The sequence below is a fragment of the Misgurnus anguillicaudatus genome, chromosome 24, assembly GCF_027580225.2.
Source record: "Misgurnus anguillicaudatus chromosome 24, ASM2758022v2, whole genome shotgun sequence".
NCBI lineage: Eukaryota > Metazoa > Chordata > Actinopteri > Cypriniformes > Cobitidae > Misgurnus > Misgurnus anguillicaudatus.
The window spans coordinates 318,654-346,356 of NC_073360.2; the positions used below are offsets into that span (position 1 = coordinate 318,654).

The 27,703-nt window shown below is 38.0% G+C and overlaps 1 protein-coding gene and 1 long non-coding RNA gene across 3 annotated transcripts in view; both read right to left on the reverse strand.

The window, feature by feature from the left end:
- Positions 1-554: 554 nt before the first annotated feature.
- The window catches only part of srprb (SRP receptor subunit beta), a 41,286-nt gene continuing 14,137 nt past the window's right edge, over positions 555-27,703 (reverse strand). The window contains exons 6-7 of the mRNA XM_073862735.1: positions 13,373-13,427; positions 555-1,109 (exon numbers count right to left, since the gene is read on the reverse strand). Of these exons, the coding sequence (XP_073718836.1) occupies positions 893-1,109; positions 13,373-13,427 (272 nt within the window). The 3' untranslated portion in view covers positions 555-892. The remainder of the gene's footprint in view (positions 1,110-13,372; positions 13,428-27,703) is intronic.
- LOC141361462 (uncharacterized) lies at positions 18,882-25,216 on the reverse strand. 2 transcript variants are annotated; one of them, XR_012367558.1, is made up of 3 exons: positions 23,911-25,216; positions 20,193-21,735; positions 18,882-20,023 (listed from the first exon to the last, which is right to left on the reverse strand). It is a non-coding gene; the product is annotated as an uncharacterized lncRNA (long non-coding RNA). The 2 variants fall into 2 exon arrangements; XR_012367559.1 differs by having other exon boundaries at positions 20,193-20,339; positions 20,912-25,212.

Genomic DNA, 27,703 nt, shown 5'->3' on the forward strand with positions numbered 1-27,703 from the left:
GGATTAAAATAAATAAACTGGAAATCTGAGGCTAGGAAAGCCTCAGAGCGGGGAATGAAGTGGTAGGTTTTAATCCGAATATGTGTATCAAGTACTTTACCATTATGTTTATATGTTTTTCTATATGAATATAACCAGTTATATGTATCACTTAGTGAACCATTGTGTGTGTAGGAAAATTACCAGCATGCATTGCAGTTCAGTTCAAAAAGTACATGCTGAAGGTCTATATGGCGAGGGTAGGGACAAAAGACCTACAGTCCCAGGAATGTGACCAGCATGTGATTCTATATGATATAAACCATATGTTTCTTCATGTTACAAACCCTTGGGAATAGAAGTATATGCTAAGGTCAATGTAAAGGTCATGGTTTGCTTGCGAAGACAGGCTTAAGTACTGTGGTACAGAGAAAAGTTTTTCAGTGAGTCTTGGAGTTTTTGCAGGACTGCTCGGCTTTTATTTGTCTGGTTAATAAAAGTCTATCTTTGAAAATGAAACCTAAGGCTTGAGTATTTTATTCCTAAAGAACCCAAAAAGGAAACCACAACAGAAGTAAATGGGGACAGCAATTTTATATTTGGGTGAACTTTACGGTTCTCACAAGGCTTTGGAAAACAGCGATTTACAAATCATCTGATCTTCAAAAGTCAATTACAGCGTTACATAGCACAAACAAACACAACATTTACAACATGAATAAAATGAGTAAAATGTTGACATCACTTCAGTTTAACTCTTGAGAGCCGCGAAGCCATACTCAGTTTTTAATATTAATCAACTGATGAAGCTTGAGCAACACAATGTGAACGTTACAATGAAAAAATGAAGGAGAAAACAAGAGATGACAACCAACTGGAAAAGAATAATGAAAGTATAAATAATTTTAGGTTATTAAAGTTTAGCCAGACACTTCTCCAACGCATCAATATCTGCATCTCCATCTTCTCCTTTATCTCCACAGGCGCTGCATTCAATAAACTCCACCCGATTGGGCAACTGAGAGAACTCAAAATCTTTACCCTTCTTACCCAGATAGACCGAACCCCCCATCCCAACAGCATCATCCTGAGAGGAGAGAGCTGCAGATCGAGTTACTCTCAGTGTGTTCCTATGAGAAAAACAATAACAAAACATTTGACAATTAAGCTCAGTTAAGATACCAGAATGATTTACACAAGAGGAGATATAAGGTGCTGAGTATTAACTCATATGATTTCCAATTTGACCCAAATGCCATTTTTATTTATTTATTACTCAATGACATTCTAGCATTTGTGGCTATATTCATGAAAGAACCACAGTTACTTTACACACAAGACGGGGTTTCTGGTGTTTTTTTATGGGAAATGTCAGACTTTTTTACCATTTCCCTGTCAGTTGCTTTGCCAGCATTTTTTGTGATTTTCACAAAATGCACTCCAGAAAGTTTTCTTCTATAAATATATAAACATACAATATCAAATAAAAGAACAGACAGACCCTCTGTTTTCAAATAAACAAAAAACATGTGTCGCTGCATTGGAGGGGGCCATCTATTTGTAACAAAGGTGCTGTTTCGCTGTCACCTTCGGGCTGGGTAGCGCTGCCCATTGTCGACTCAAAGATGGCGGCCATGCTCTCTCAGGCGGCGGTGGAAGGGCTGGAGTGGACTCAACCTTCCCCACCTGAACCATCCCGCCTCGACGACTGATATTTTGGAATTGCTCGGGCGTCTCAACCCTCACCCCTTGTACCTTTCTTCCTTGAGGTGCATGATAAGCTGACCCGGTCTTGGAGAACCCAGTTCTCCTATTGCGCAAGACCCTTTCAGCAATCACCCCTTCACCTCTCTCAATTGCATTGCAGCTAAAGGGTATGATGGCATCTCGACAGTTGAGTGGTTGGTTGTACACAGGTGTGGCCAGCCACCACGGCCACCTGGACGAATAGCCCTGCGTCCCTCACGGGCTTATAAGCAGTTTTTGCAATAACGGCGTCTGCATATCGGGCTTGTGGGGAGGCGGCCTCTGCACATCAGGCTAAGGTGCTGATGGATTTGCACAAGAGAGGTCACGACTCAAGGCCGGGGTATACCTTTTTTCCGCGTCCGCGCAGCTTTTCGGGTATACTCCCCGCGGCTACACGCGGATGGCCGCGTTCGACGCTATACGCAATACAAATGATTTCTTATTCAAATTATTAGTCTAACAGGCTGTCAGGGCAGCACTGATTTGGCGACATTTACAGTACATTAAAACATTAAGATAGGTGAAGAAAAGTAACTGATCCACCATTGCAAACACAGTTTAGAACAAACAACAAGACAACAAAGAACAGGAATCAAACAAACATGCTCCAGGGCTTTCTGTTCTGGGAAGAAGTAAAAGTTAAAGAAGAAAAACGATAGTGTGTGTGCAAATGCTGTCTATTTCCTTTGTATAATTGTTTATAGTGGAGTGCCCTGTCTAAATATGTTCACGCGCATGCGCTGTTGTACGCGGACTGCACGCGCACTGTCCGCGCGGTCTCAAAAATCTGCCCTCTTGATGACGAAAATGACGTCATGCGGACGGCGCGCGTACGCGGACGTCCCTAGTATACTTTCGGCTTCAGCTGTCTTTTCAGACCTTTGTGCAGTCACTGACCTGGCACTCCATGCGACCAAGGTCACCACACAGGCTGTTGATTGTGCAATGTCTATATGAGCTTCACCCACGGGAAGTTTGGTACTTCATTTCAGAGTCCCAACAACCCTGCCCACCATCAGCGAAATGCCTCTATTCGTGAAGCCACAGCGACGATGACCTGTGCTCTGCTGTTCCCCCCACGGGCACTGCAAGGTGGTGCCAAAACCCTAACAAAAGACATTTGTAAGACCAGCACGAAATGGCTGAATCCATAGGGAACTGTTTTCTAATTCCTGTTGAATTAACATCTGAAAACCCTCTCAAAGAATTCACATCTACCCCTGAGAAAACCACTCCATGATGTGGGGTCACACCCTACCTCACTTCCTCTCCATCTCCCCCTCTTCTCATTCTCTCAGGACAAACTGTATATGGAATGCTACATACACAAAGTATCTGAAACTGTTCTTGTTTGATGTCACATTAAGTATTTCAATGTAATTAAGTATATCAATTTGGTTCATTAATATAACGACAGAATTCAATGTTAAAGTGTAACAATACATTAAGCAAACTTCACTAAGTGTTGATAGACACCTCCATAGGCATAAACCAATCACCCACTGTATGCAATTAGCCAGGTTTGCAATGGCTTTCCATTTGATTGTTTTGTATTTGAATTGATTGTAAATTGGCTTCTGAATTATGTTTTTCCTACCTGATTAATTTCCTGAATAAATATAGCACCTCCCCAAAGGATACTGCATGGGGGCAACGTGAGTGCTCGGGAAAGCAACTCTCTACGATTCACAGTGGACTTCCCACTGAGAAACATTTGGGTTTCAAAGACACACCTTTAGGGTGTCATACATTTGTATTCTTATTGTCTCAAAGCAAACTGTATATGAAATGCTACATGCACAAAGAATCTAAAATCTGTATCTTATTTGTTTTTCATTGAAATATCTCATTGCAAGTGGTTACAATGGTCTGACCCATATAACAACAGAATACAATGTTAAAGTATATGTGAAACTTCATTCAATGTTAATAGACACCTCCCATTCCAAGCATAAACCAATCACCCACTGTATACAGATTAAGGACAGCCCTTAGTTTTACAACAACCAATCAGTACCAAATTCCTATATGCTTTGTTCTCTGGTTATTTAAGGAGATGTGTACAAGATTTAGGCGGGACTTTCAATATCTAGAAATGCACCCCCATGACGCTGTATCTTTGATACAGCATCATGTTTCTTTTTATTTTATTTTGAGGAATCTGTAACCAGATCTTCATCTCCTTACCAGGTATGCAATGGTTTTTCGTTGTATTGTTTTGTATTTGAATTGGATATATTAATTGGCTTTGAATTATGTTTTTCCTACCTGGTTAATAAATTGTTATGTTTGGATTTATTCTGTGGCTACGAAAGTTATTGACATGATTAGTAAATTACGATGTATCCTTGTTTCCGCAACGTCTGAAAATCAGGCTAGTTTTTACGGACTAAAATCCCAGATTAGATGGCATAGTAGTACATCAGCGGAGGATTTTAGAGATCCGACTAGCACTTGGCGCTAGTTTAAGTTAAATTAGATGCGTGGAGGCTAATTTCCTGTTTAGAGTAACATGTAAATGTTGTCTGACCACTCTAAATCAGACGAGCCTCAACCTCTGGTTATTTCAATATTAATCTATCTAAGCTGCATATTAAATTATGTCACGATTATACAAAGCTATCATTGGAGAAGACGGTCAGTTTGTTTTATGATAGTGGTCGTGAGCCTCTGGTTAGAAACAAATATTGTAATAATTAAGTTGCACCTCTATGGGGACTAAATAAAGTATGTTCAGAGATGAGCACGCATGAAAGGCGGCCTTCTGAACATATGGTCTAACCTCTAGCAGCGACCAAGCCTGATTCGGTTGTGATCGTGGGCCCGCATGATTATTAAATATTAATAAACGGCCGGTGCGTGAGTCCAAAGCGACATGAGTAGCCGAATGAACGGATGCAATAACAAGTAGGGCTAAACAAGAATAACCAAACATCCACCCAAATTCTGTAACTGTTAAAAGTAATCATCAATCCGATTAATATTAACATTATCTTGGAGTCAGATAATAATACAAAATTGCATAAATGCCTAAACGTCACTTGCAAGCGCCGGAAAAGACTGAACGCGCTATTACCCTTCGTTTGGATTCCGTCGTTGGGCCAAACGGATGGATGGGGCCACATTTTGCCCCTTACAAAGTGGTGATTCCCGAGACGTGATATTCAACCAGTGAGAAACCTCATCAAAATGCGATTGATGCGATCCCTGGAGAATAAGAGTCTTTTCATGGAGCTAAAGGTTTGAACTTCTTCTATTTCTTCAGCTGATGTGGTAAGTCAATCTTTTCTTTGCCTTTTAAAAATGTTGAAGGGAATGTTTTAAACATCCCACATTTATGAAATAGGTTGTAAATATACCTAATGTTAGACCGGAGAACAAATCCGGTGGGCTTTTAAGAATGAAATGAAACCACATTATTAGGAAATGCTGTGTAATGCTAATGAAGAATGATTTTTTGTTTACGTGCCTACGGAAAACAAGAGATCGTCTTACATTGGAGTTAAATCATCCAAATTTTGTTCTGATTCTCGAACAAGGAAAACATCTAGAATCTTAATTTGAATCACCAAATTCTACACAATTGTTTTTGTTGTGACAGCAAATGTACAACCTGGAAAAGTGCCGAAATAACTTTTAACAATTGGAAAATGTCGGATGATTTAAACTACAATGTGTTTGCATGTGAAAGGAGGACTTGGACAATTGAGATGTGTAAAGCACACAGATAGTAAGATTTTTAAATGTTGCAAACATCAGTTTACAATCTATATTTGATTAATTAGGGAGAAAATGTAATTCAACTGGAGAATGAAAGGAAATGTATGAATGATTGAAGGTAGCGCTGTTGGATTCAAAATCCTCAACGCATAGAGAAATGTAACTGAATGGTGGACATTAAGCAAGTAGGGAAATGGTTTTAAATGAGTTGTTGTGAGTGAGCCTTCTAAAAGATCACTCAAGATTTGTGTGTAGTATATTGTGTATAGAATGGAATTAGTAAGTCATATTACAATTATAACTCCTAAATCATGCAGTATTCCTCCATTGACGAGATATAATTAAGCAAAATTAAAATTGTTGCAGGAAAATATAATGTTGTTAAAGGCCAATAAAACACAAATGGTCTTATCTCTCACTGTGAGAAACCCAACTGAGATCAAAAGGGGCTCAACCCCCTCTCAGATAATGGGCTATCCATTGTTCTCAAGAAAGAACATTGTTTTAAAGAGAGACACTTGTATCTAAGAGGAATACATTAGCATGAACATCTGTGCCTCACACCAGTCTGTCCAGGGCTTTGAAACCTTTTCACACTCAAATACATTGATACATCCTTAAGAGATCAGTAATGAATGTATTCTTAATTAATACTATTTTAATATAATATAATCTATATTGTGATCAAGTTGCAATATACATTATATTATAATGGCCAAACAGGCCTCAGATGGTAAAATGTGGTGCATAACATGTACTATATGGAATAACTTGCACAGGCCAAACTCACTGAATTGGTCCACTACCGATTGTGTCAAGGAGAGGAGTATGTTGTCACGTGTTGCCATGTTTTAACACTGAAAAATTACATGACACTCGTGATAGTGAGCCAAATCTCCTTCATTGGAAATCTCTAACCCAATTTTTAATCCAATACAGAAGTCTATTTTAATCATTTGGTAACTAAACCTATGATAAATGCTGAACACAACAAGCAAAAGAGTCTTTTGGTTCAGAGATCTGAAGCAGGTGTGATGAGCTGATGAATTGCCCACAGGTCTGACTGAACTGAGCAACTTAAAATGAAGCCATTTGAGCTTATGGAAAAGTTCTCCAGCAGAAATGGAGTTTGAATGCTCACAGCAGACAGCATAAGGGTTTAAATACTATCACAGCTTAAAGTAATACACAGTCAGACTACACTGCAATAACAGTAGTCAATAAAACTCTGACCAAAAGATGAAAAACTAATTTAATCTCTGAAAATAAATTTGTAAAGTAACATGACAATGGTACATCTATTCCGTAATGACTGATCACCAAAAGGAAAATTTGTACCACATGTCTCAATGCACATTGCAAAAGGGTTAAAAAACTAAAATTGCTTCTCTGCTTGTCCCTTTATCAGGTTGAAAGCTGTAAATCCTGGCCAGAGATGTCTGGCCACATCAGACAAGACAGCAAACCCTGCAGAAAAGCAATCTAGAAAACGGAGGATGGGTGTGAAGACATTCAAAGGCCATTTTACACCTCACAACACTATACCTTCATGAATAGACATGGCCTCAAAATTTGCAACACTAATTGTTAGAGATAAAATCCACCCATCTTCCAGACAAAAACTGACTGTACAGCACACACATTGACTAAAACAATCTCGTAACACATCTGGTATAGACGTAAAGACTATCCAGACATAAACACTACACACCACACAACATATTCCAAACTTAACACTACATTTAAAACCAACATTCTCCTGTTACACAAACAGGGACATCTAATCCAACACAAATTCTAAGTGATATCATTCACACCCATATTAGCAAAACTACAACATTCATAAGAAACTTACATGGCAAAGTCACACTTTGATGATTATGTTTCTAATTGCAATAACAAACTTACTGTCTAAATCTCAAATCAATAATCTGACTGTTGTTGTCATAAGTGAGGACCAGTTGGCGCCCTGATCCTCAATTTATCACTAAATAACAGCACAAACAATTTTCAAGAATCAATCAAACCATTTACATCTCAACTCCCAATATCAAATGTGACTTAGCCAACATATCACATACACACCTATATAAGTATTCACATATCTCTACACTCGTACACCTACTTATACATGCAAACACATTGAAATCTGAGATTCTAAATCTTCAAGTCTATGGACTACACATACTCATAAACACGCCTATACACACAAGCACATACATATACACATACATATATACATAGGCACATACCTGCACACATAGAAATCTAACATGAGATTCTGAATCTTCAATTGTGCTCATGGACTCAACATGTCCTGAACATATTCTTAAAATAATCTTAGGCCTACAAGGTGCTTATACTAAGAGAATTCAGAATTCCCTCGAAACATTCATTATAGATGTGTGTATGGAACGATTACACAATTATGCGCCTATTATTATTATTATTGTTAATATTATTATTATTATTATTATTATATATGGGCTACCATGCCCATACCTAAATCTATTATAGCAATATTTTACTATCACGTTAATTGATACACCCTATAGTATGCATAACCAAAATTTTATTTCAACACCTTCTGGTTTTTTATTTTATTTTTTATTTTCACATGACCCAATATGCATACCTGTATGTTATTCTAACACCTTCTGGTTTTTATTTTTCCACATGACCCAATATGCATACCTGTATGTTATTCTAACACCTTCTGGTTTTTATTTTTCCACATGACCCAATATGCATACCTGAAGAAGGTTATTTTTACATTTTCTGGGTTTTATTTTATAAAATCTATAATATGCATACCTGAAGATCATTTTAACAATTTCTGGGTTTTATCTTCATACAATCTGTAACATGCATACCTCAAGGTTATTTTAACATTTCATTTTCTGGGTTTTATTTGTGTAATATGCATACCTCAATGTTATGCCTTGTTTTAACCTGATCTTTTGCATCTTCTTCTTCAATATCCAGAGACCAAGTACATTTAAATTCAACTAAACTCCAAATACAACAGTGGGAAAGAACATTGGTAATTTTATAGATCAAATATCTTTGACCTGGTGAGACCGTACCACTTGCACTTTTAACATCAAGGTATCATGTGTTATGTTTTTATTTATTTTATTTATGGTTTGCCCTATGAATCTCTTGATAATGTTGCTGAGTCTATCAGTATTGATCAATGTTCAATCAATGAATGGTCCTTAAGAATGTGCAGGTGTTTCACACAGTGATGTATTGTCAATGACATGATCCCCACCTGACGATGTCTGAAATCAGAGATGATCACCGTTCAGAGGTGACAACTTTCTTCAAATGGATAGAACGTCTAAGAACAGGTGGTTTTTCGCAAAAGAATGGGACATTCATTGAACAAAGCACACGGGTCTTGGTTGACACACTGAACTTGAAAACTACGAACACTACAGAGATTGGACACCACCAAGAGCTAACATCTTACTGTATGTTGATCCCATCGGGACTGTTATGTTCTCCGATATGATCAAGCGGCGGAGCTGTAAGACAATTTCCTGAATAAATATAGCACCTCCCCAAAGGATACTGCATGGGGGCAACGTGAGTGCTCGGGAAAGCAACTCTCTACGATTCACAGTGGACTTCCCACTGAGAAACATTTGGGTTTCAAAGACACACCTTTAGGGTGTCATACATTTGTATTCTTATTGTCTCAAAGCAAACTGTATATGAAATGCTACATGCACAAAGAATCTAAAATCTGTATCTTATTTGTTTTTCATTGAAATATCTCATTGCAAGTGGTTACAATGGTCTGACCCATATAACAACAGAATACAATGTTAAAGTATATGTGAAACTTCATTCAATGTTAATAGACACCTCCCATTCCAAGCATAAACCAATCACCCACTGTATACAGATTAAGGACAGCCCTTAGTTTTACAACAACCAATCAGTACCAAATTCCTATATGCTTTGTTCTCTGGTTATTTAAGGAGATGTGTACAAGATTTAGGCGGGACTTTCAATATCTAGAAATGCACCCCCATGACGCTGTATCTTTGATACAGCATCATGTTTCTTTTTATTTTATTTTGAGGAATCTGTAACCAGATCTTCATCTCCTTACCAGGTATGCAATGGTTTTTCGTTGTATTGTTTTGTATTTGAATTGGATATATTAATTGGCTTTGAATTATGTTTTTCCTAACTGGTTAATAAATTGTTATGTTTGGATTTATTCTGTGGCTACGAAAGTTATTGACATAATTAGTAAATTACGATGTATCCTTGTTTCCGCAACGTCTGAAAATCAGGCTAGTTTTTTACGGACTAAAATCCCAGATTAGATGGCATAGTAGTACATCAGCGGAGGATTTTAGAGATCCGACTAGCACTTGGCGCTAGTTTAAGTTAAATTAGATGCGTGGAGGCTAATTTCCTGTTTAGAGTAACATGTAAATGTTGTCTGACCACTCTAAATCAGACGAGCCTCAACCTCTGGTTATTTCAATATTAATCTATCTAAGTTGCATATTAAATTATGTCACGATTATACAAAGCTATCATTGGAGAAGACGGTCAGTTTGTTTTATGATAGTGGTCGTGAGCCTCTGGTTAGAAACAAATATTGTAATAATTAAGTTGCACCTCTATGGGGACTAAATAAAGTATGTTCAGAGATGAGCACGCATGAAAGGCGGCCTTCTGAACATATGGTCTAACCTCTAGCAGCGACCAAGCCTGATTCGGTTGTGATCGTGGGCCCGCATGATTATTAAATATTAATAAACGGCCGGTGCGTGAGTCCAAAGCGACATGAGTAGCCGAATGAACGGATGCAATAACAAGTAGGGCTAAACAAGAATAACCAAACATCCACCCAAATTCTGTAACTGTTAAAAGTAATCATCAATCCGATTAATATTAACATTATCTTGGAGTCAGATAATAATACAAAATTGCATAAATGCCTAAACGTCACTTGCAAGCGCCGGAAAAGACTGAACGCGCTACTACCCTTCGTTTGGATTCCGTCGTTGGGCCAAACGGATGGATGGGGCCACATTTTGCCCCTTATTAAATATTGGGTTTCTGTAATCCTGTGTAAAGCCCGGAATACACTGCACGATTTTTGTCCTCTTATAAGATCATTACCTTATCACACTGTGCGAAATGTATTGTTTAAACTCGGGTACGAGAGGCATGTAGACTGTACGATGATGACACGAAAGCTTCGGCAGCTGCGTCACACGTTGCGCAACGTCACCAGCATGCGCTCGTGGTAAACAAATACCGGTGCGCAGGTCGTAGCAGCAAACACACTGTGCGGTGATAATGCAGAATTTCTGACACTGCCACAAAACTATCGTAGACGCAAGACCGGGAAAACGGCCGTCTTTGAACCTCTCTCACTGTACGACATAGGACCACCGATGGAGAGCCACGATCACAGAAATCGCGACGATAGTTTCACGATGGCAATCTTTCGTCTGGGACAGCCAATTATCGTGCAGTGTATCCCGGCCTTTAGGCCCAGGCCTCCACATTGCATCCCTTACGTGGGGTTCCTTTGTGAGTATTTTCTGTGGGGATAATCCTACTAGCCCACGTTTTCCTTAACAGAGTCTGCTCTGCGTCTCTGTCAAGTTCATGTGACTACTCAGAGACTTCACTATGGAGAACCTATTGGTTGTCCCATATCTCCATGCCATCCATTTCACCTTTTTAAGGGGTTGCTTCCACAGCATTCCTAGCTCCGCCCAGACAGGGTTTGCTTTCCAGTTTGCTAGCTCACTACCATGGGTTAAGGAACAAGTAGTGGCCGCCTTCCTGCAGTAAGCCCAGATTCCGTCTCCTCGGTGGAGTCAGAAGGTTTGCGCAGGCACTGGAAGGGTCAGCTTCAGTGGTAGGGATTCCCAATTCGTCGGTCACGACGTGACGTTGTATTGATCGACTGAAAGGGAACGGAGACGTCATGTCGCCACAGTTTGCTGTTCCATTGCTGATACAGGCCGGGCCCTGATGCTCGGTTTTCTCAGCGAAAATTGCACCTGCCTCTTGTTAAAAATTATGCGGCGGTGCCTGCGGATGCAAATACCTGCATGCTAATTTCATAGGCATTTTAGTAGTTTCTCAAAGTAGATTGGACCCGCAAAGCGCACCACCAATTTGTCGGTCACAACGTGACATCTCAGTTTCCATCCTTTAGGGAATGAGGGTTACATACATAACATATGTTTTATCACCTCTAAAATATGGTTAGGTTCCTTAAAAATACACATTTTTAAGCAAAAAGCTGAAAAAATAGCTTTTTGTAAATAACTTTTATTAGAGATCAGATTCAAAGCGATGATCAAAACATGCACAGAGTTTTCTATGTTTTTTAATTAGTTGACGCTTCAGTTGTTTATTCGTTGGGTAATTGTGCGTTCATACTAGACGCGGAAGTAGTGGAAAAAGCGCTACTGGCATGTAGTTGGACGCTTGAACATTTTGAGTTTACTCGTGTATTGGGAGGTGCTTCTGTCAGGCGGGCGGCTTAAGTCTCGTTGCAAAATGGCTGACATGGATTTTGTTGAGACGGTAGCTTTGCTTTACTTTGTGCGCTAAAGAAGGCTATAGAAGTGTAGACTTGCTTGTATGGGAGTTTTCATAGGCGCACCCAGCTCCAGCTATATTATCCCACCTATCAGTAAATCATTGAATATTCTGTGTTAACAAGTAATTAATGACAGAGATCTATAGACATAAATTGGGTGGTTTCCCAGACAGGGAGAGTTAATTGTCATTTAAATTTAAAGTGCTGTATTGATAATAACTGTGTGTTCAGAAGACTATGGCGCAATTTCCCCTTACAAGAATAAACTACTTTTTTGTGGTAGTGTAGTAACCATGTTTTTGTGTGTATTGATTACTGTTAGCAAAGCCATGGTTTTACTACGGTGTTGTTCAAAACCACAGTTATTTTGTGGGTACCATGGTTTTACTACAGAAATCATGTTTATTTGGTTTTAACTCTTGTAAAACCATGGTTAATTATCGTAAGGACAGGGATTAGACTAAAATAAATGTAAGAGCTGTCCAAATTTAAAACCACTTGCACTGCCATATCTTAAATACATTTAAATTTTCATTTGTTTTGTCTTAAAATGCACACAAGTAATGTTTTAAGTAAGACATGTTTGTTAAAACTACTTAATTTCCTAATTAAACTTGTGGTTACGAGTCATCCAAAAATATTGTTAATGATATTCTGGTCGCGTTGGGTCGGGTCGTTTCAGTGGCTCAGTGGTTCATGTAGGTTGTCTACAAACCGGAAAGTTGGTGGTTCAATCCCCGGTTTCACCGGACCAAGTGTCGAGGTGTCCTTGAGCAAGACACCTAACCCCAGCTGCTCCTGATGAGCTGGATGGCGCCTTGCATGGCTGACACCGCCGTCGGTGTATGAAGGTGTGAGTGAATGGGTGAATGTTAGGCAAAATTGTAAAGTGCTTTGGATGGCCATAGGTCTGTTAAAAGTGTTATATAAATGCAGTCCATTTACCATTTACCAAAGAACAATTTTAAACAATTACTACTTTTAAAAAATGCGGGCCACGAACCGGATCGGGTACAATATTATTATATATTTTTTGCAGTCCAAGTTGCAGGCGGATTAGTTGAAAACGTTGGTTGGGTGCAGGTTGTTTATCCATTGACCCGTGCATCACTGCTGCCCACTGCTCTAGGGGTGTGTGTTTACTATTCAGTGGATGGGTTAAATGCAGAGGTCACAAGTATAGGTTACCAAACATTCATATAGGGAACATTCATTTCAAGAATTTCATTTTTGAAATCTGATTACGTAATCCAGATTACAAGAAACCAGTTACATTAGTTAATTTAGCACTTTTTTAAACAGAAATGACAGAAATACGTGAATACTCACAGCTCCTTCTCCAACTGCTGCTGAATCAATTTGGCTGATTTGGCCACAGCTACATCTGCAAAGTGATTAAAAACACGTAAAACATATACCAGTTTGTCCAAAAACTATGATAGTATACACAGGAAAGATTGAACAAAGTTGCATTTACACCTGCACCAGGGGCGCCGTAAAGGGGGAAAAGTTAGGACGATTCTAAGGACCCATGAACTTTTGAGGGCCCCAGCCAAGGACTGTGCCGCACACGCAACCCCCTTAAGCTGAGCCCTCTTAGTTCCGTCACGTCTTTACTCTGCGTTTTAGTGCCAATTTCAATCCACGGTCTCACAGTGCAGAGTGAACTTCACAAGAGAGCAAGGTGAGTGTATTTACTGCTATTTGCTATGATCTTCGCTCAGTTCACCCCGGTTTAAAAAAACACAAGGCGATTTACATTCCCTGTTTTATGTTATGATTTTAACGCGAAGTCAGTCCTTATAAGCTGTTTTAATTAACGTAGCCCGTATAAGCTAATTAACATAAACTAGAAATGCGATCGGTTACACACTAGTGGTTGTGATAAAACTGAAATGCAACTAAGGCTAAACTAGCCCAGTTATGTATATTAAAGCTTCTCAACTTGCAACATGTTTAAGAAATCAATGGAAATCTATGTCGTAATCTGCTATAGTTGTCATTCATTTCATTTTAGAGCCCTGTTGATAAAAATTCTGAAGAATCATTTAATAACAGTATATAGCTGTTTCTTGAAGAGTAAACCCTAAACCAACTTTTTTTAGTTAATGATCTGTTAGAATGGGGTTTTTGTTATTGCTGTTCATTGATTTTAGTAAGTTTTTTGACATTTGGATATAAAGTGTTTGAATAATTCAATATATGGTGTAAAAACATCTGCCATGTTCAGGTTGAACGGTGGCTACTGCAGTTGAATTTTCGTATTGGATGTTGGGTCCAAAAAATGCCTCGCGCTGTAAGCAGGTTTAAGCTTACCACGCCCTTGTCACAATATCACCACACACTTAGTTCCCCTCTATCTTCGTTGAGATCTGCCCACTTTTCTTGCATTTTTCAAATATTGCCAGTGGGTGGAGTCAGGTTAAGCTTTAAGTTCACGGTTTCAATCATCTGTCGTTATTTTTGCTTTACTGAAGCTGCTGGTGTGTGAAACTTGTTCTTTACCTTATAAATAATGCTAATTATTATAATACAAGCTTTGGTCAAGCATTGTTGACCCAGTCTTATTTGAGGCAGAATGTACATAGAAAAGATGCATTGTTGTTGTTCGCCATTTTTAAATGTTACAATGTCATTGGTGTGTAACAGCTCAAGTATACAGTATGTCACTGAGACTGCCTGTGAAAATCAGAAAAGTCTCAAATCTTATTGTGAGATAAAAAGCATCACAATTTAATTTCAAGCATTAATTTCACTATGATTTCAATCGCTGACATGACATTACTCAGTCAACATTAAAGATATCAAGTTTATATTTTCACAAAATGTTCTTTACATTATATAGGATGATTTTATGTGGAAACAGTAAATCACAAAGAAATACTTCAGCTGGGTTTTCACAGGCTTGGTCACATTTATCTTTAATCTTTAAGAATGTTGCATTTTCTCTGAATATTTGATTTAATGTACTGTATTTTTCAATTAATTTTACATTGCACAATAAATTATCTTAGCTGCAGCCATTTTAGGTATCTATGAATACTGATAACTGTGGTCAAAACAATAGTAAAATAAATAGGGCTGTATTATTCAATTACAAACAAAGATTTTGAATAGCTACAGTAGGTTGGATTGTATGTATGCTGCGAAATGGGTATGGTGGGGGCCCGACCCCCTATTTTTTCATAGGGCCCAAAATTGCTAGTGGCGCCCCTGACCTTTACACATTACAAACCGCTCCCATCTTTGATTTCTGTCTAGTTAAAGGTGTATTGTGTAACTTGTAAGAATTAGAGAAGACTGCCTCTAAACAGATTTCACTCCAATTTAGGTGTTAAAACGAGCTTGTCCCCCTAAAAGGCTTGATTATTTTAGATGTAATCTCAGACCAAGCAATACACTGATAATATCAAATAAAAGGTATATTATCTTAATTAAAGTGTGGGAGCAACAGTAAGACTTCGAGAAACAACACAGGTCGAAGGTGGGTCTATTATAATGAAAGAGATTTGTTTACACATCATCCAATGATGATCATCCAACTTGGGTGAGCACTGTAGCTTAATCAAATCAATTTGACCATTTGATTAAGTACTCCTTTGGTGACTGTAACGAATTAAAGAGCAAATTGAAAGTTAAACCACAGAGTCACTCAAAGTATAGAAAAATACTGTAGGAACTACATTTTAAAATATAATTATAAATACAGGCTTCTGGAGTCGTTTTTGTAAGGAAATTTTAGTCCCGCCCTCTAAAAACCGCCAAACCGGAAGTGACGTCCCCAGAGGTAAACGATGAGGTAAACGATGGATCGCATTGACAGTTCTTCGGACGCTGAGGAACGAGTAAATGTTTTTTTCATACTCGGCAAACTACAGCCATACAATGATGAGTCTGCTATGCAGCCAAGAGTGCAGGAACTGGTCAGGGCCCGTATGTATAAAGCTGCTCAGAGTAAAAATGTAGTCTTAAGTGTGTCAAAATTCTAAGAATGACGTCATTTTACGTCATTTATTCCTAGACTTAGACTTAAAAATAAGTTTGCTTTATAATGCCTCCTAAGTGTTAAGACTAGGTCTCAGCTCCTAAATTATTTAAGAGAGCTGGAGAGGTCTCTTAACCTAGTTAAGAGTAACAAGAGGGCAGCAGAGAGGCGGAGATCATTCACTTTACAACAAAGAATGTGTTAGAATTACTTTAATTCAAATGTATTTCTATAGCACTTTTGAAAAAAAATATTGAAATATAAAGAGTATAGGGTTCTTATACAATGTATATTAAATTACACAATATAATATACAGTATAAGATGTATATTAGTAAAAAAATATTCAAGTGCTTGCACAATACCAATAATTTTTATGGGATTATCAATACAGCAATGGTATAATAAATTTAAATAATAAACACTGTAAAAAGTTAAAGTTGGATAAAATTATTGATAATGCCTAAAATGTCATGTTTTTTCAACTTAAATTTCTCAGTTTACGTGAAATAATTAAAGTTAAAAAAATTTAAATATTAGGTGTTACCAATTGAAGTAAGTTTTTTAAGTAGAGCCGCTTTTACATTTTACAGTTTATGATAGGTTAATAAAATACCATAAAATGTAAATAAAATCTACAATAAAAAATGTGAAGTATCGACAAGATTGCAATGACACTATAACATGAAAAATGATAATAATAGAGTATACAACCCTGACCCAAAACATTATGTTAGCTATGTTAGCAGTGAGCAAGTTGAAGGTGAAAGTGATAAAGATGGCAAAAATTACAATTGTGTTTAAGTGGAGAAATCCAACTTAACTTGATCATCTTGTTCAGGCTTGATCATCAAAGTATTTTTTATCTAAGTGTTTGCAAACTTTAGTCTTTCTTTATAAACAGCTTTTGAGTGAAATCAAAATGATGTGATTCATTATCTTAAATCATTACGTTTGTATATTTCATTAACATGTTGAAACTTAATGAAAATAGTGCAAAATCATGTAAAATAAATGCATGTACCGGTTTATTACCAATATTGTTAAACATTTTGAGAAGCAAATTAAAATTAAAATATTTTAATACTAATATAATTTGAATGTCTTCATGATTCATACATGTATGGTGTCACATGCTGCTGTGACTGTATAACATTGCCGGTTTTCTATTGGCTGATTCAGAGGTTAAAGGCGGCCATTTTAGGTTGAAATCATTGTAGTCCTCAGTTTTCAGGACTTAAGTGAGCACTTAAGAATGAGTCTTACACTTTACTGAAAGTTGCTTTCAGCTTCTTTATAAATGTCTCCTATTCTCCTACTCCTTACTAAGAATTTTTTGACACTTAAGTCATAGCTTAAGACTATTCTTAAGAGCATTTCTGAGATGTTTTATACATACGGACCCTGATGTCTTGGTGAGATCAGTGTTTATACAGACACTACCTGACGAGATGTAATACTGTGCTCAGATCACAACATTGTACAGATCATTATCACATATGCAATAGCAAATATAGCATTGATACTTTACGTCTGTTTAATGCTTATAAGTTATGTTACACTCGTTAATATCCATCCACACTTACATTACGTTATGCAGATGTTGCTCATCACCGCAGGAGAGGTGAGCTGTCTGAACCCATATGTGCTACAGGCCAGGCCAGTAGAAATGAGTATGTTTAGGGCAGAGATTATTTATTACTAAATAATCTTCAACGTGATGCCCAGCTGATGCATGACCAACGACCACCGGCAGAACCCGCTTAACCTCCGCCTAATCTCCTTAATCGTTTCAATGTATATATAAATATATCTCCCAAGGGTTTTTCCCTCCTAGGACTTTTTTTACTTCCCCGGCTAAGCCTGGGGTCTTTTTTCTCCTAGGGGGTTTTTCAACCCGGGGAGGCAGCCTTCTTGGGCTTAACTTAGCACCCTCTTCTTTATGTTACATTAGCAATACGCACGCTTATAATGTTGATTCATAGCCGCAGCAAATTTAGCTGCTTGTGCTATCGTGTATTATGTTGTGCTATCTGTCGTTTTTTCTGTGCTTTCCACTGCTTCTATTAATGTAAAGCTGCTTTGAAACAATCACCAATTGTGAAAAGCGCTATATATATAAAATTGAATTGAATTGAATTAATTTATTGAATATGTTTGTAAAAATTAACAGTAAATTAAAGGTTTGAATATTAAAATAATCTTAATTAATTTTTTTAATTACAAGTTGCCTATAGGTCATGACTACGTCACAATTTTTGATGGCACTAGACCATGGGTCTTCAACAGGGGGTCCGGGGACCCTTGGGGGTCCTTGGTGGTATAACCGCAGGTCCTCCAAATATTGTTTGAATGCAAAACAAACAAAAAAATAACTGGAAAAATGTAAGTAGCCATCAATAGGCTATCCCAGGTGAAAAAGTAGTACCACTTCCATAGTGTACTTAAAGTGCTTTATTTTCGCACACTAATTTTGTACTTAATATACTAAAATGTAATCTTTAGTACTTCTTAAGATCTTCTTAAGATTATCTAAGTGTACTTCACTGTGCTATTTTGAGACACCATTAATATAAACTGAAATGCACTTTTAACATACCATCTCTGTATTAAAAAATTATTTAGTTAACACTTGTATTAAACTTGAACTCAACTTTCATACAAAAAAGGGTTCAAGTTTACTACAAGTGGTACCTAAATAAATTAGCACATTTTAGTTCATATTCATGGTGTCTCAAAATAGCACAGTGAAGTACACTTAGATGATCTTAAGAACATCTTAAGAAGTACCAAAGATTAATTTTTAGTATATTAAGTACAAAATTAGTGTGCGAAAATAAAGCACTTTAAGTACACTAAGGAATACAGTCCTAATTGTAGAACATGTACTAGGGGTCCCTGCTCCTCCTTTCAATCCATTAAGGGGTCCCCAGCCTAAAAAAGGTTGAAGACCACTGAACTAGACAATACTCAATTAATCAATATTGATAGTTTTCCCATCTCCAGACAATAGCGCTAAATACAGCATACGCAAGTTATCCGCTGGGCCTATGGCATTCTGTGCAGCCGCTCTTTCCTGCATGTGTCAGCCATTAGAGGACAGGTTCCAGAGGAAGGAGCACTTTATAAATGGTTTGAATACCCCCCATTTTGTGACAACCAATAAACAAGAATCACAATCACAAATTGTCTTACTGTATAAAAACTTGTTTATGAAGTTTAGATCAGATATATATACCAAGCAGATCTGCATTTGTAATTCGATTTAGTTTTATTTATGTAGCACCGAAAGAAGGATATACAATCTGACCCATTTAAAAACATTAAACAATTTTTCAGTATCTTTCTCAACATATGTGCGGGTATCATAATAAATGTGTTGAAGTGTGTTAAATTGTGAATGCTGTGATTAATAGATCCCAACAGCCTCATCCGTGTTGATCCTTTGGATGAATCTGGAGAGGGGATCAAGTGTAGTGGAAGACAGGACAGTGCTGCATTCTCGTAGAGCCTGGTGACCTGGAGTATTCCAGAACAGAATATTTAAATAGATTACATTTATTTGTCCCTGGCGCACGTTGCGAAGCTGGTCACGTGTATTTAACTCGTCATGTGTGTGGCTCGTCATTTCAAAATATGTATTCAGCACGTCATGTAAACTTATGTGCATCATGCGTGATGTCAAAACACGAGTCCGCCGCACACGTGTCCAAAGGGTTTATGAAAAAAGAGACGCTCACGTTTGCCTGATCCTCACTTCATCTCCTGTGTAATCACAGTTTAGTGTCAAGTTAGTGTCTTGCGATTATTTTGTGAACATGAGTGCCTCTTTTATCATAAACCCTTTCACCGCGTGTGCAGCAGGCACGCACTGTGACAAGAGGCATGATGCACATGGTTCACACACGTCACAACAAACACATATTTTGAACTCACGCCCCTCAGAACAGAAGTCACTGGTCACCAAAAATGCTCATACATGCATGCTGCACAGACCTAAGAGATGTATATAAAAAGCAGAAAATTACTATACCATAGTATATAAAACAAAAATACAGGTTATGGTACAACAGACATCAGCTGGCTTTGGCAAACAATGAACTTGCCAACAGCATTGAATAAGAAAAAAAATTTTCTGACTTTGATACACATGAATAAGTCTTACTTGTGTGAACAGGATGAGATTCCTGCAGTGGTTTCTCATCAGATTAGTCTTTTTTGTCTTTTCCTCCTCCAAAACACATCACCAGGTTCGTCCATGACAACAGAGGATGATTCATCATACTAAGCATCTTCATCTGTAGCTGGACAACTAGAATTAAAACAGATTCACCTTTATATAATTGTATAACAGCATGTCACTTCTTAGGTACCCCTGTCCAACTTACTGCAGTGCAATGCCAAACAACAACTCTAAATGTGTTAATTTAGTTGTGTCAAAAATAAAGGTCAAAGATAGTGTTGGAGTATATCTCTGCATTATACTGTTTAAAACGATTTGACTAATCATTTGCCCTTATGCATTATGTAAACAGATGGTGGCAATGCATGTACAATTACTTATAGATATGAGTAATGTTAATCTACCTGATGAACTATGTAAAGGTCTGAGGCTACAGTGTGGGCCAAAGTAATGCACATATGATAGTAGCAAGCTAACATTACTTGCAATCCGATGACTCTCACATACATGAACACACCACATGACAATAAACGAATTAGCTATGCAAACAAAGTAAATAAGATGTAACTCGATTTGATGGTTATACTATTTGCAAACTAAGGTTATCAGTTAGTTGATTTCAACATTTAGAAGAAACTTGATTGAAATCATTATGTTCACTGATTTGGTAGTTAGCAAATGTTAAAAAAAATAACACTTACGGTGCATAGTTCACGTTATCGTCGAGCTGCATCTCTGACGGACCTGTGATCATTCATGTTTCCTCACAGCGGCCAAAACACAGGCCTCACGTGGTTCTTGCTTCGGCATCCAATTTTTAACTCCATCATATTGCCGGGATGATAATCCTCCGATCTAAAGTGAACGCTACACACCACCATTTTTCCGAAGCACATGCTGAATTGAAGTCGTGTTTCTTTCCTCGTGCTGCAGCTGCGCTAAACACACCCAGACACGGAAGATAGCGCGGTCTTTATTCTTCATAAGAAACCTGTGGACTTGCTGTCCTGACAGGCTGGAGTTTGTAAAACCTCCACTTACACAATTAATTAACTATGACGATGCTAAATTGAAATACAAAACTACGGAGAATCACATCAACTTGCGACTGCTTTTACTAAATACCAACCACAGCACTGAGCCAACGCAGAGCCTGTCAGACGACTCCCTCTGCCTACGTAAAATGACGCGTTGTTGAAAAAAGTCTTTTAAATGTTTTTTTACTTTCGCATTTAATTTTCATATGGTACTTTCATACAAGGTTATATATTTATCTCACAAAAAAATTAACCTGCAATATGCACTTTAAGCCATTTACATCGGTATTCTTATGTTATGGGGGTACAGCATTAGCATTTGGAAATGAGTACAAAGATTGAGAGTGGGCGGCCATTTACATTGGTATTCATATGTTATAGGGGTACAGCATTAGCATTTGGAAATGAGTACAAAGAGTGAGAGTGGCCATTTACATTTAACTGTATTGTTTTATTACCTTAGAATGAGACGTTTTATCTCTATTCACCTTATTTTTCATGACAACAAGGGCGGCACCATTTCGGTCATTTTGTCAACGTTCTTCCGGCCGCATAGACGATGAGCAGCTGAGGCAGTGACTGAAGGTGACGCGTTAAGCTTAAAAAGCTCACACGAGCACCTTTATGTTTCGTTCTTACCAATTTTAAGCCAACTGAGGAACACCCTTATCTCAAGTAATGGTTCGACTACGATGTTCCGGTAACTTTTAACCACGCCGGGTGTTGAAAAGGTGGCCAGTTTCAGGTAAGCTATCTTAGCTAACTGTGTGCTCGTTCGCCTAAAGTTAGATTTGTGAAATCCGTTCTACAAATACACTTAAGATCAATAACGTTAGTTTATAAAATGCAACTATTTGAATGGTTTAATTGTCCACCTATATTTTTATATTTACCATAGTACAACGAGATATTATAGTACATTGCATTCTTACAGTAGCCCACGTGATTCCTACAAGTTACTGAGATTTCAGATGCTAGAATGTCAGTTCATTCCTCATTCAGATATTGATAATGACCTATTAAACAACGTATTATTTAACACTGAAGTTAAAGGTTGTGTGTATAATGTTACTGTCTCTTTTTAATGCATCTCTCTCTTACACACTGTTCTGTTTAAGTATGGGTGCCATTTATATATTAATTCTCATGATGCAAGTTTATTTTAAATACTAACATAAAAACGTTAATGGTTATATTGTTTTCACAGATGCATTGATGTTTAGTGATGCAGTGGACAAATGTGAGGATGATACAATCAACATGTTCCTAAACTGTGATGCAGAAACACAATGGGAGGATCCATCCGTCTCTGGCCCCAACTACACTTTAAAATCACAACTCAACCTGAAGCAACCTACATCTGATATGGGAAAACAATATTGCGGTTTCCCGGACAGGGCTTATCCTGGTCCCAGGCTAAAATGCTTATTTGAGCTACAATAATTAAAAACACCTTTTACTGACATACCTCAAGATGAGTGCCATTGTTTTGTCACAAGATGTGCACCAGTCTTGTTTTTTTTGTAGGGTTTGTTTGTAAAAACTAAAATGTCCTAATATAATTAAATCCTAATCCTGTAAACCCTGTCCGAGAAACTGCTTCAATGTGTTGAGCTGGCACATATGTACATATCTCTACTGAGAAACAACCATCTTTGGTTCAGCTTTACACAGGGTTGATATTGCATCCATTACACAGTCGCCAAGCACTTTACCAGTACATACACCAACAGCTTCCAGATAAACACTTGGGATCAGCTCCTGATGACTCCGATAAAGCTGTGTCTTAATTTATTGCAGGGTGGTCTTGCTTTACCTGTTGTAATAACATTAAACCTTCATATGTGATCAGATGTCATGCAGTGATATTAAACATTTACAGTGTGATCAGATGTTGTGCATTTATATTAAACCTTTACAATGTGATCAGATGTTGTGCATTTATATTAAACCTTTACAATGTGATCAGATGTTGTGCAGTTATATTAAACCTTTACTATGTGATCAGCTGTTACCTGTCATGCAGTTATATTAAACATTTACTATGTGATCAGATGTAACCTGCCATGCAGTTATATAAACCTTTACAGTGTGATCAGATATTATCTGTAAGGAATTTCTTAAACCATATGTGAGCTTTGTAGATTCCACTTAAAATGATTTAAGTCTCCTGATTTGAAGGAATAATTGTTGGCAAGTTTGCAAATGAATTCTATCATGGTACCACATAAAAACGAAATAGTTATTGGACTGGCTAAGGTGCACATTTGCTTTAAAAAAGACGAAATCACTGTGTAAATATTGGTAGACATACTTTTAATAATTTTCAATGCTGCTCCATCAACTCCTGACAGGACGAGGTAATTAAATATGCCAGGTAACTTGCCGCGGCCGCTTCATATCGTCTAACCACGAGACGATTGATGGGACAATATAAGACTATCCGAGCGTCGTATGAAGTTTTAACCGTGCTCCTAATTTAAAACATTTACAGCTGAAGCGATATTTGTCATTTCGCTAAAGTTATAGTGAACTACAAACAATCTTCTAACGACCAAACTAACCACCGAATGCACTGTGCCATATTAGCAGCGGAAGTCGGTTGACAAAATGCGGAAGAGCGAAGAATTAAAAAGGGGCGTGGCGGAATAAGGTGAATACACTGCGGGTCTCCTTACATGGAAGTCACTGTCATATTTCTACAATAGCCCAAAACGGACAACCTTTTATACATAGGGCAGGGCTATTCAAATCCCACCCTGGAGGACAGAGCACTACAGAGTCCAGCTCCAACCCCAATCAAACTTAACCACCTGTGATTGTCTAGTGATCATGAAGACCTTGATTAGCTTGCTCAGGTGTGTTTGATCAGGGTTGGAGCTAAACTATGCAGTGCTCTGGCCCTCCAGGGTAAGATTTGAATAGCCCTGACATAGGGCTTTTCGTCCCTACATTATCTCAAAATTTACACACACACACACACACACACACACACACACACACACACACACACACACACACAACCTTTAAAATCACCAGCTTCGAGACTCTAATGTTGCAGGTTGGAATCTCATGTCATGGAGGGCCACGTTGTCCACAACCCACCAGATGCTCACTGGGGTCCCTCAGGGATCAGTGCTTGGTCCATTCCTTTTCTCCATCTACACAACATCCTTAGGACCTATCATATAGGCACATGGCTGCTTCTACCACTGCTAGGCTGATGACAGCTAGATCTTCTAATTTCAGCCAGACAATACCACCATAGTAGCACGCATTACAGACTGCTTAGCAAAAGTCTCTGCTTAGTAGAGCCCGACCGATATTATCGGCCGATATTAGGCATTTTCCAAACTATCGGTATCGGCATTCATAATGGCCGATAAATGAATATTAAAAAAATATATATATATATAAAAACACGGACGAAACAGCCTTCAACCATGTCACGAGTGTGACCATTGTATAGTTTGTCCACCAGAGGGCACTTTACAATTACCCTGTAGGCAACACTCTAGTATAACGCGTCACACATCCTGCAACCTGCTGATTTCAGCCAGACCAGGGCAGAGACAACAACGGTTGAGTTAATGGTGAGTTGGCCATGAGACATACATTGCTTGAATAACAATTAAAAGAAAATCCCAATCAGTCTCTTAACTCAAATAAGTATGACAAAATTTGTGACTATCATGTCCAGTTTTGCTGTTGTTAAATAAGCCGAGAGTGAAATAGAATTAACTAGGGATGTCCCAATCCGATCACGTGATCGGAAATCGGCCCCGATCACGTGGTTTCAGACTCGATCGGAATCGGACGTTGCCTCCCGATCAGGACTCGGATACATATGCAGCGTTTAAAATCCATCAAGGTATTTTAAAAAAATAATGTATTTTGATTATACAAATTAATTACGACCTAACTATATGTATTTTATAACTAACTGCTGACCAGCTTAGGGCATCTCCATGGCTACTCCACAAGACATATTGCTGAATCAGTATGTTGCTCCTCCTGCCAACTGAGTCCCCCTGGGCAGCACATCCCATGCCCAGAACTAGTCAAGGAGGCTAAGTCCCACAACTTCCTTCAAAGTTTGATAAATTGTGCATAATGACATGTGCAACAAATGCATATAGGGTGTCAGACTCATACATTTGCATAATTTAAAGTTCAGGGTTTTTGGGGTCGCTGAGTTGCTGTTCAAACAAAGTGCTGAAAATCCTCCTTTTCGAAATGTATACGTTTTAAACGGAAGTAAAGATAATAACCATGCATTAGGAAAATTAATAATTGCTTTATTTAGGCTATAGTATATTTTCTATGTAAAACCATATTTTGGCGGATTGTTTTTTACTTTCATTGTTTTTACTAATTTGCCTGCCCATTAAGTCTTAAAGGGATAGTTCGGCCAAAAATCATGTAAATCATGGGTTTAATATCGTTTTTGGCCGAACTATCCCTTTAATAATTAATGGAACCTAAACGAACTTGGCTTGCTGTTCTCGAAGGCAGCTCGAATCTTGGTCGGGCTCGAGACCCAATTCCAAGTAACAGAAGAGAAGAAAAATGCAGTGAAGAAGGAGAGATGCCAGAAGAATTGCGGCTGGGCGCAGAGACACGGAGACTCACGTTTACCATATGATTTTAATGATGATTGACAAGTTTAGGTTCCTTTCAAACCTACGTTAAAAGTGTAGCCGTTAAAATATTTTTTTGCCTAATAGTTTATTTTGATCATGGTGCTACGATCGATGAATAATTCTGAAGTTGTTTTAAAGAAGAATAAAATAATAACTTTTCAGTCATTTGCGCTGTCACACAGTTGAACGTCTCCGCGTATGTACATCATTTGCGACATACATTTGCAAATGATTCATGAAGTCATACCTCTGCAATTCTTTGATCGATTGTGTTTTAGAAGTACTGTATGCTCAAACTCTAATGACAGCAATGTGATCGCTGATGCACTGGTAGAGAGAGAGAGAGGTGGAGAAAAAGAGAGAGAGCACAGCCCTGTACAAAAGTAGAAATGATTTGTTATTGAAGTCGGCTCTTAAAGTACAAAATACCCGCTTAAGCTATTACGTGGCTATTATAAAAAAAAATTCAGGACGTTCTTGCGACCCGGTGGCAACTTGTCCACGACCCGGTACTGGGTCGCGACCCGGTGGTTGGGGACCCCTGCCTTAGCCTGTTATATTGAAAATTTATGTTTTACAATTTTCAGTGTGATGTTATTCTTTGCTAAATTATGTTTCGTCATAGACTAGCTAATGTCACTCATCAGTGGAAGACCGCTAACGTTAACGAGCTTGGAAACCACAACGAACTTATTCTGCCTAAATAAAGTAATGATTACTGTATTTATAACTAGCATATCTCTGGTTACAGTCCCTGCATTGTAAAATGAAAGTTAGACTTGCGGGGAGTGAACATTTAGACATAGAGAAAAAGTATCAAACGTAGCTTGTGCATAAAAGTTCGCTTTTCTTTTACACGCGTGTGAAATTCACTGACGCCAAGTGTGCGTTGCAGACTGTCATTCAGCCGCAGCATTAACGAGTCACATAATGGATTTAGATCGCTAAATAGGTTGTAGAAGGCAGGCAGCAACTGATGATTGAAAATGGTTTGATGTAGCTTGATGGAAAGAATTTAAAACTGCAGGTAAAGGGATAAGCAAGCTGACATTGTAGTATACCGGAATATAAGACAAGGTTTTTTGTCCTAAAAATAGGTTTAAAAAAATAGGGGGTCGTCTTATATTCGCGATATAGAAAAATTCATGGGGGGAAAGCACAACGGAATCTGAGTGTCTGAAAAGCAACCCATTAACTCTTTCACCGCCAGCATTTTTCATGATTTTCACAAAAGTTTAATGCCTTCCAGAAAATGCTCCTTTTTAAATATATAAACATATAATATATAAAATAAAAGAACAGACCCTCTGCTTTCAAACAAAAAAATCAGTTTCATCCTACCTTCATGTGTTCTGTTTTTATCACCTCTCAAATATGTGTAGGTTTCATCAAAAACAGCAAATTTTGAGCAAAAAGCTGAGATAATTCCATTTTTGTGAAGGACTTTTGATAGAGATCAGATGCAGAGCGATCTTTAAAACATACACGGACTTACAGCTGTTTGCCCTAGGGCAATACTTCCGTTTTTTATAAGTTGCGGAATAGCGGCACCTGGTGGATAATAGCGGTATTGCAGATTGACAAGATATCTCGTCAATGGCGGGGAAAGAGTTAAGAAAAAAACAGCTCTCCCTTCCAATATGCATTTAAAATTAGAGCAGCAACATAAAATCTGTGTTTAACTGAATTAAAACGCCACACGTTTACGGTTAACTAAAACTTGCAGAGAGAGAGAGGTGCGTGCGCGAGAGAGGCAGAGAGAGAGAGAGAGAGAGAGAGAGAGAGAGGTGCGTGAAAGAGAGTAATATTACGG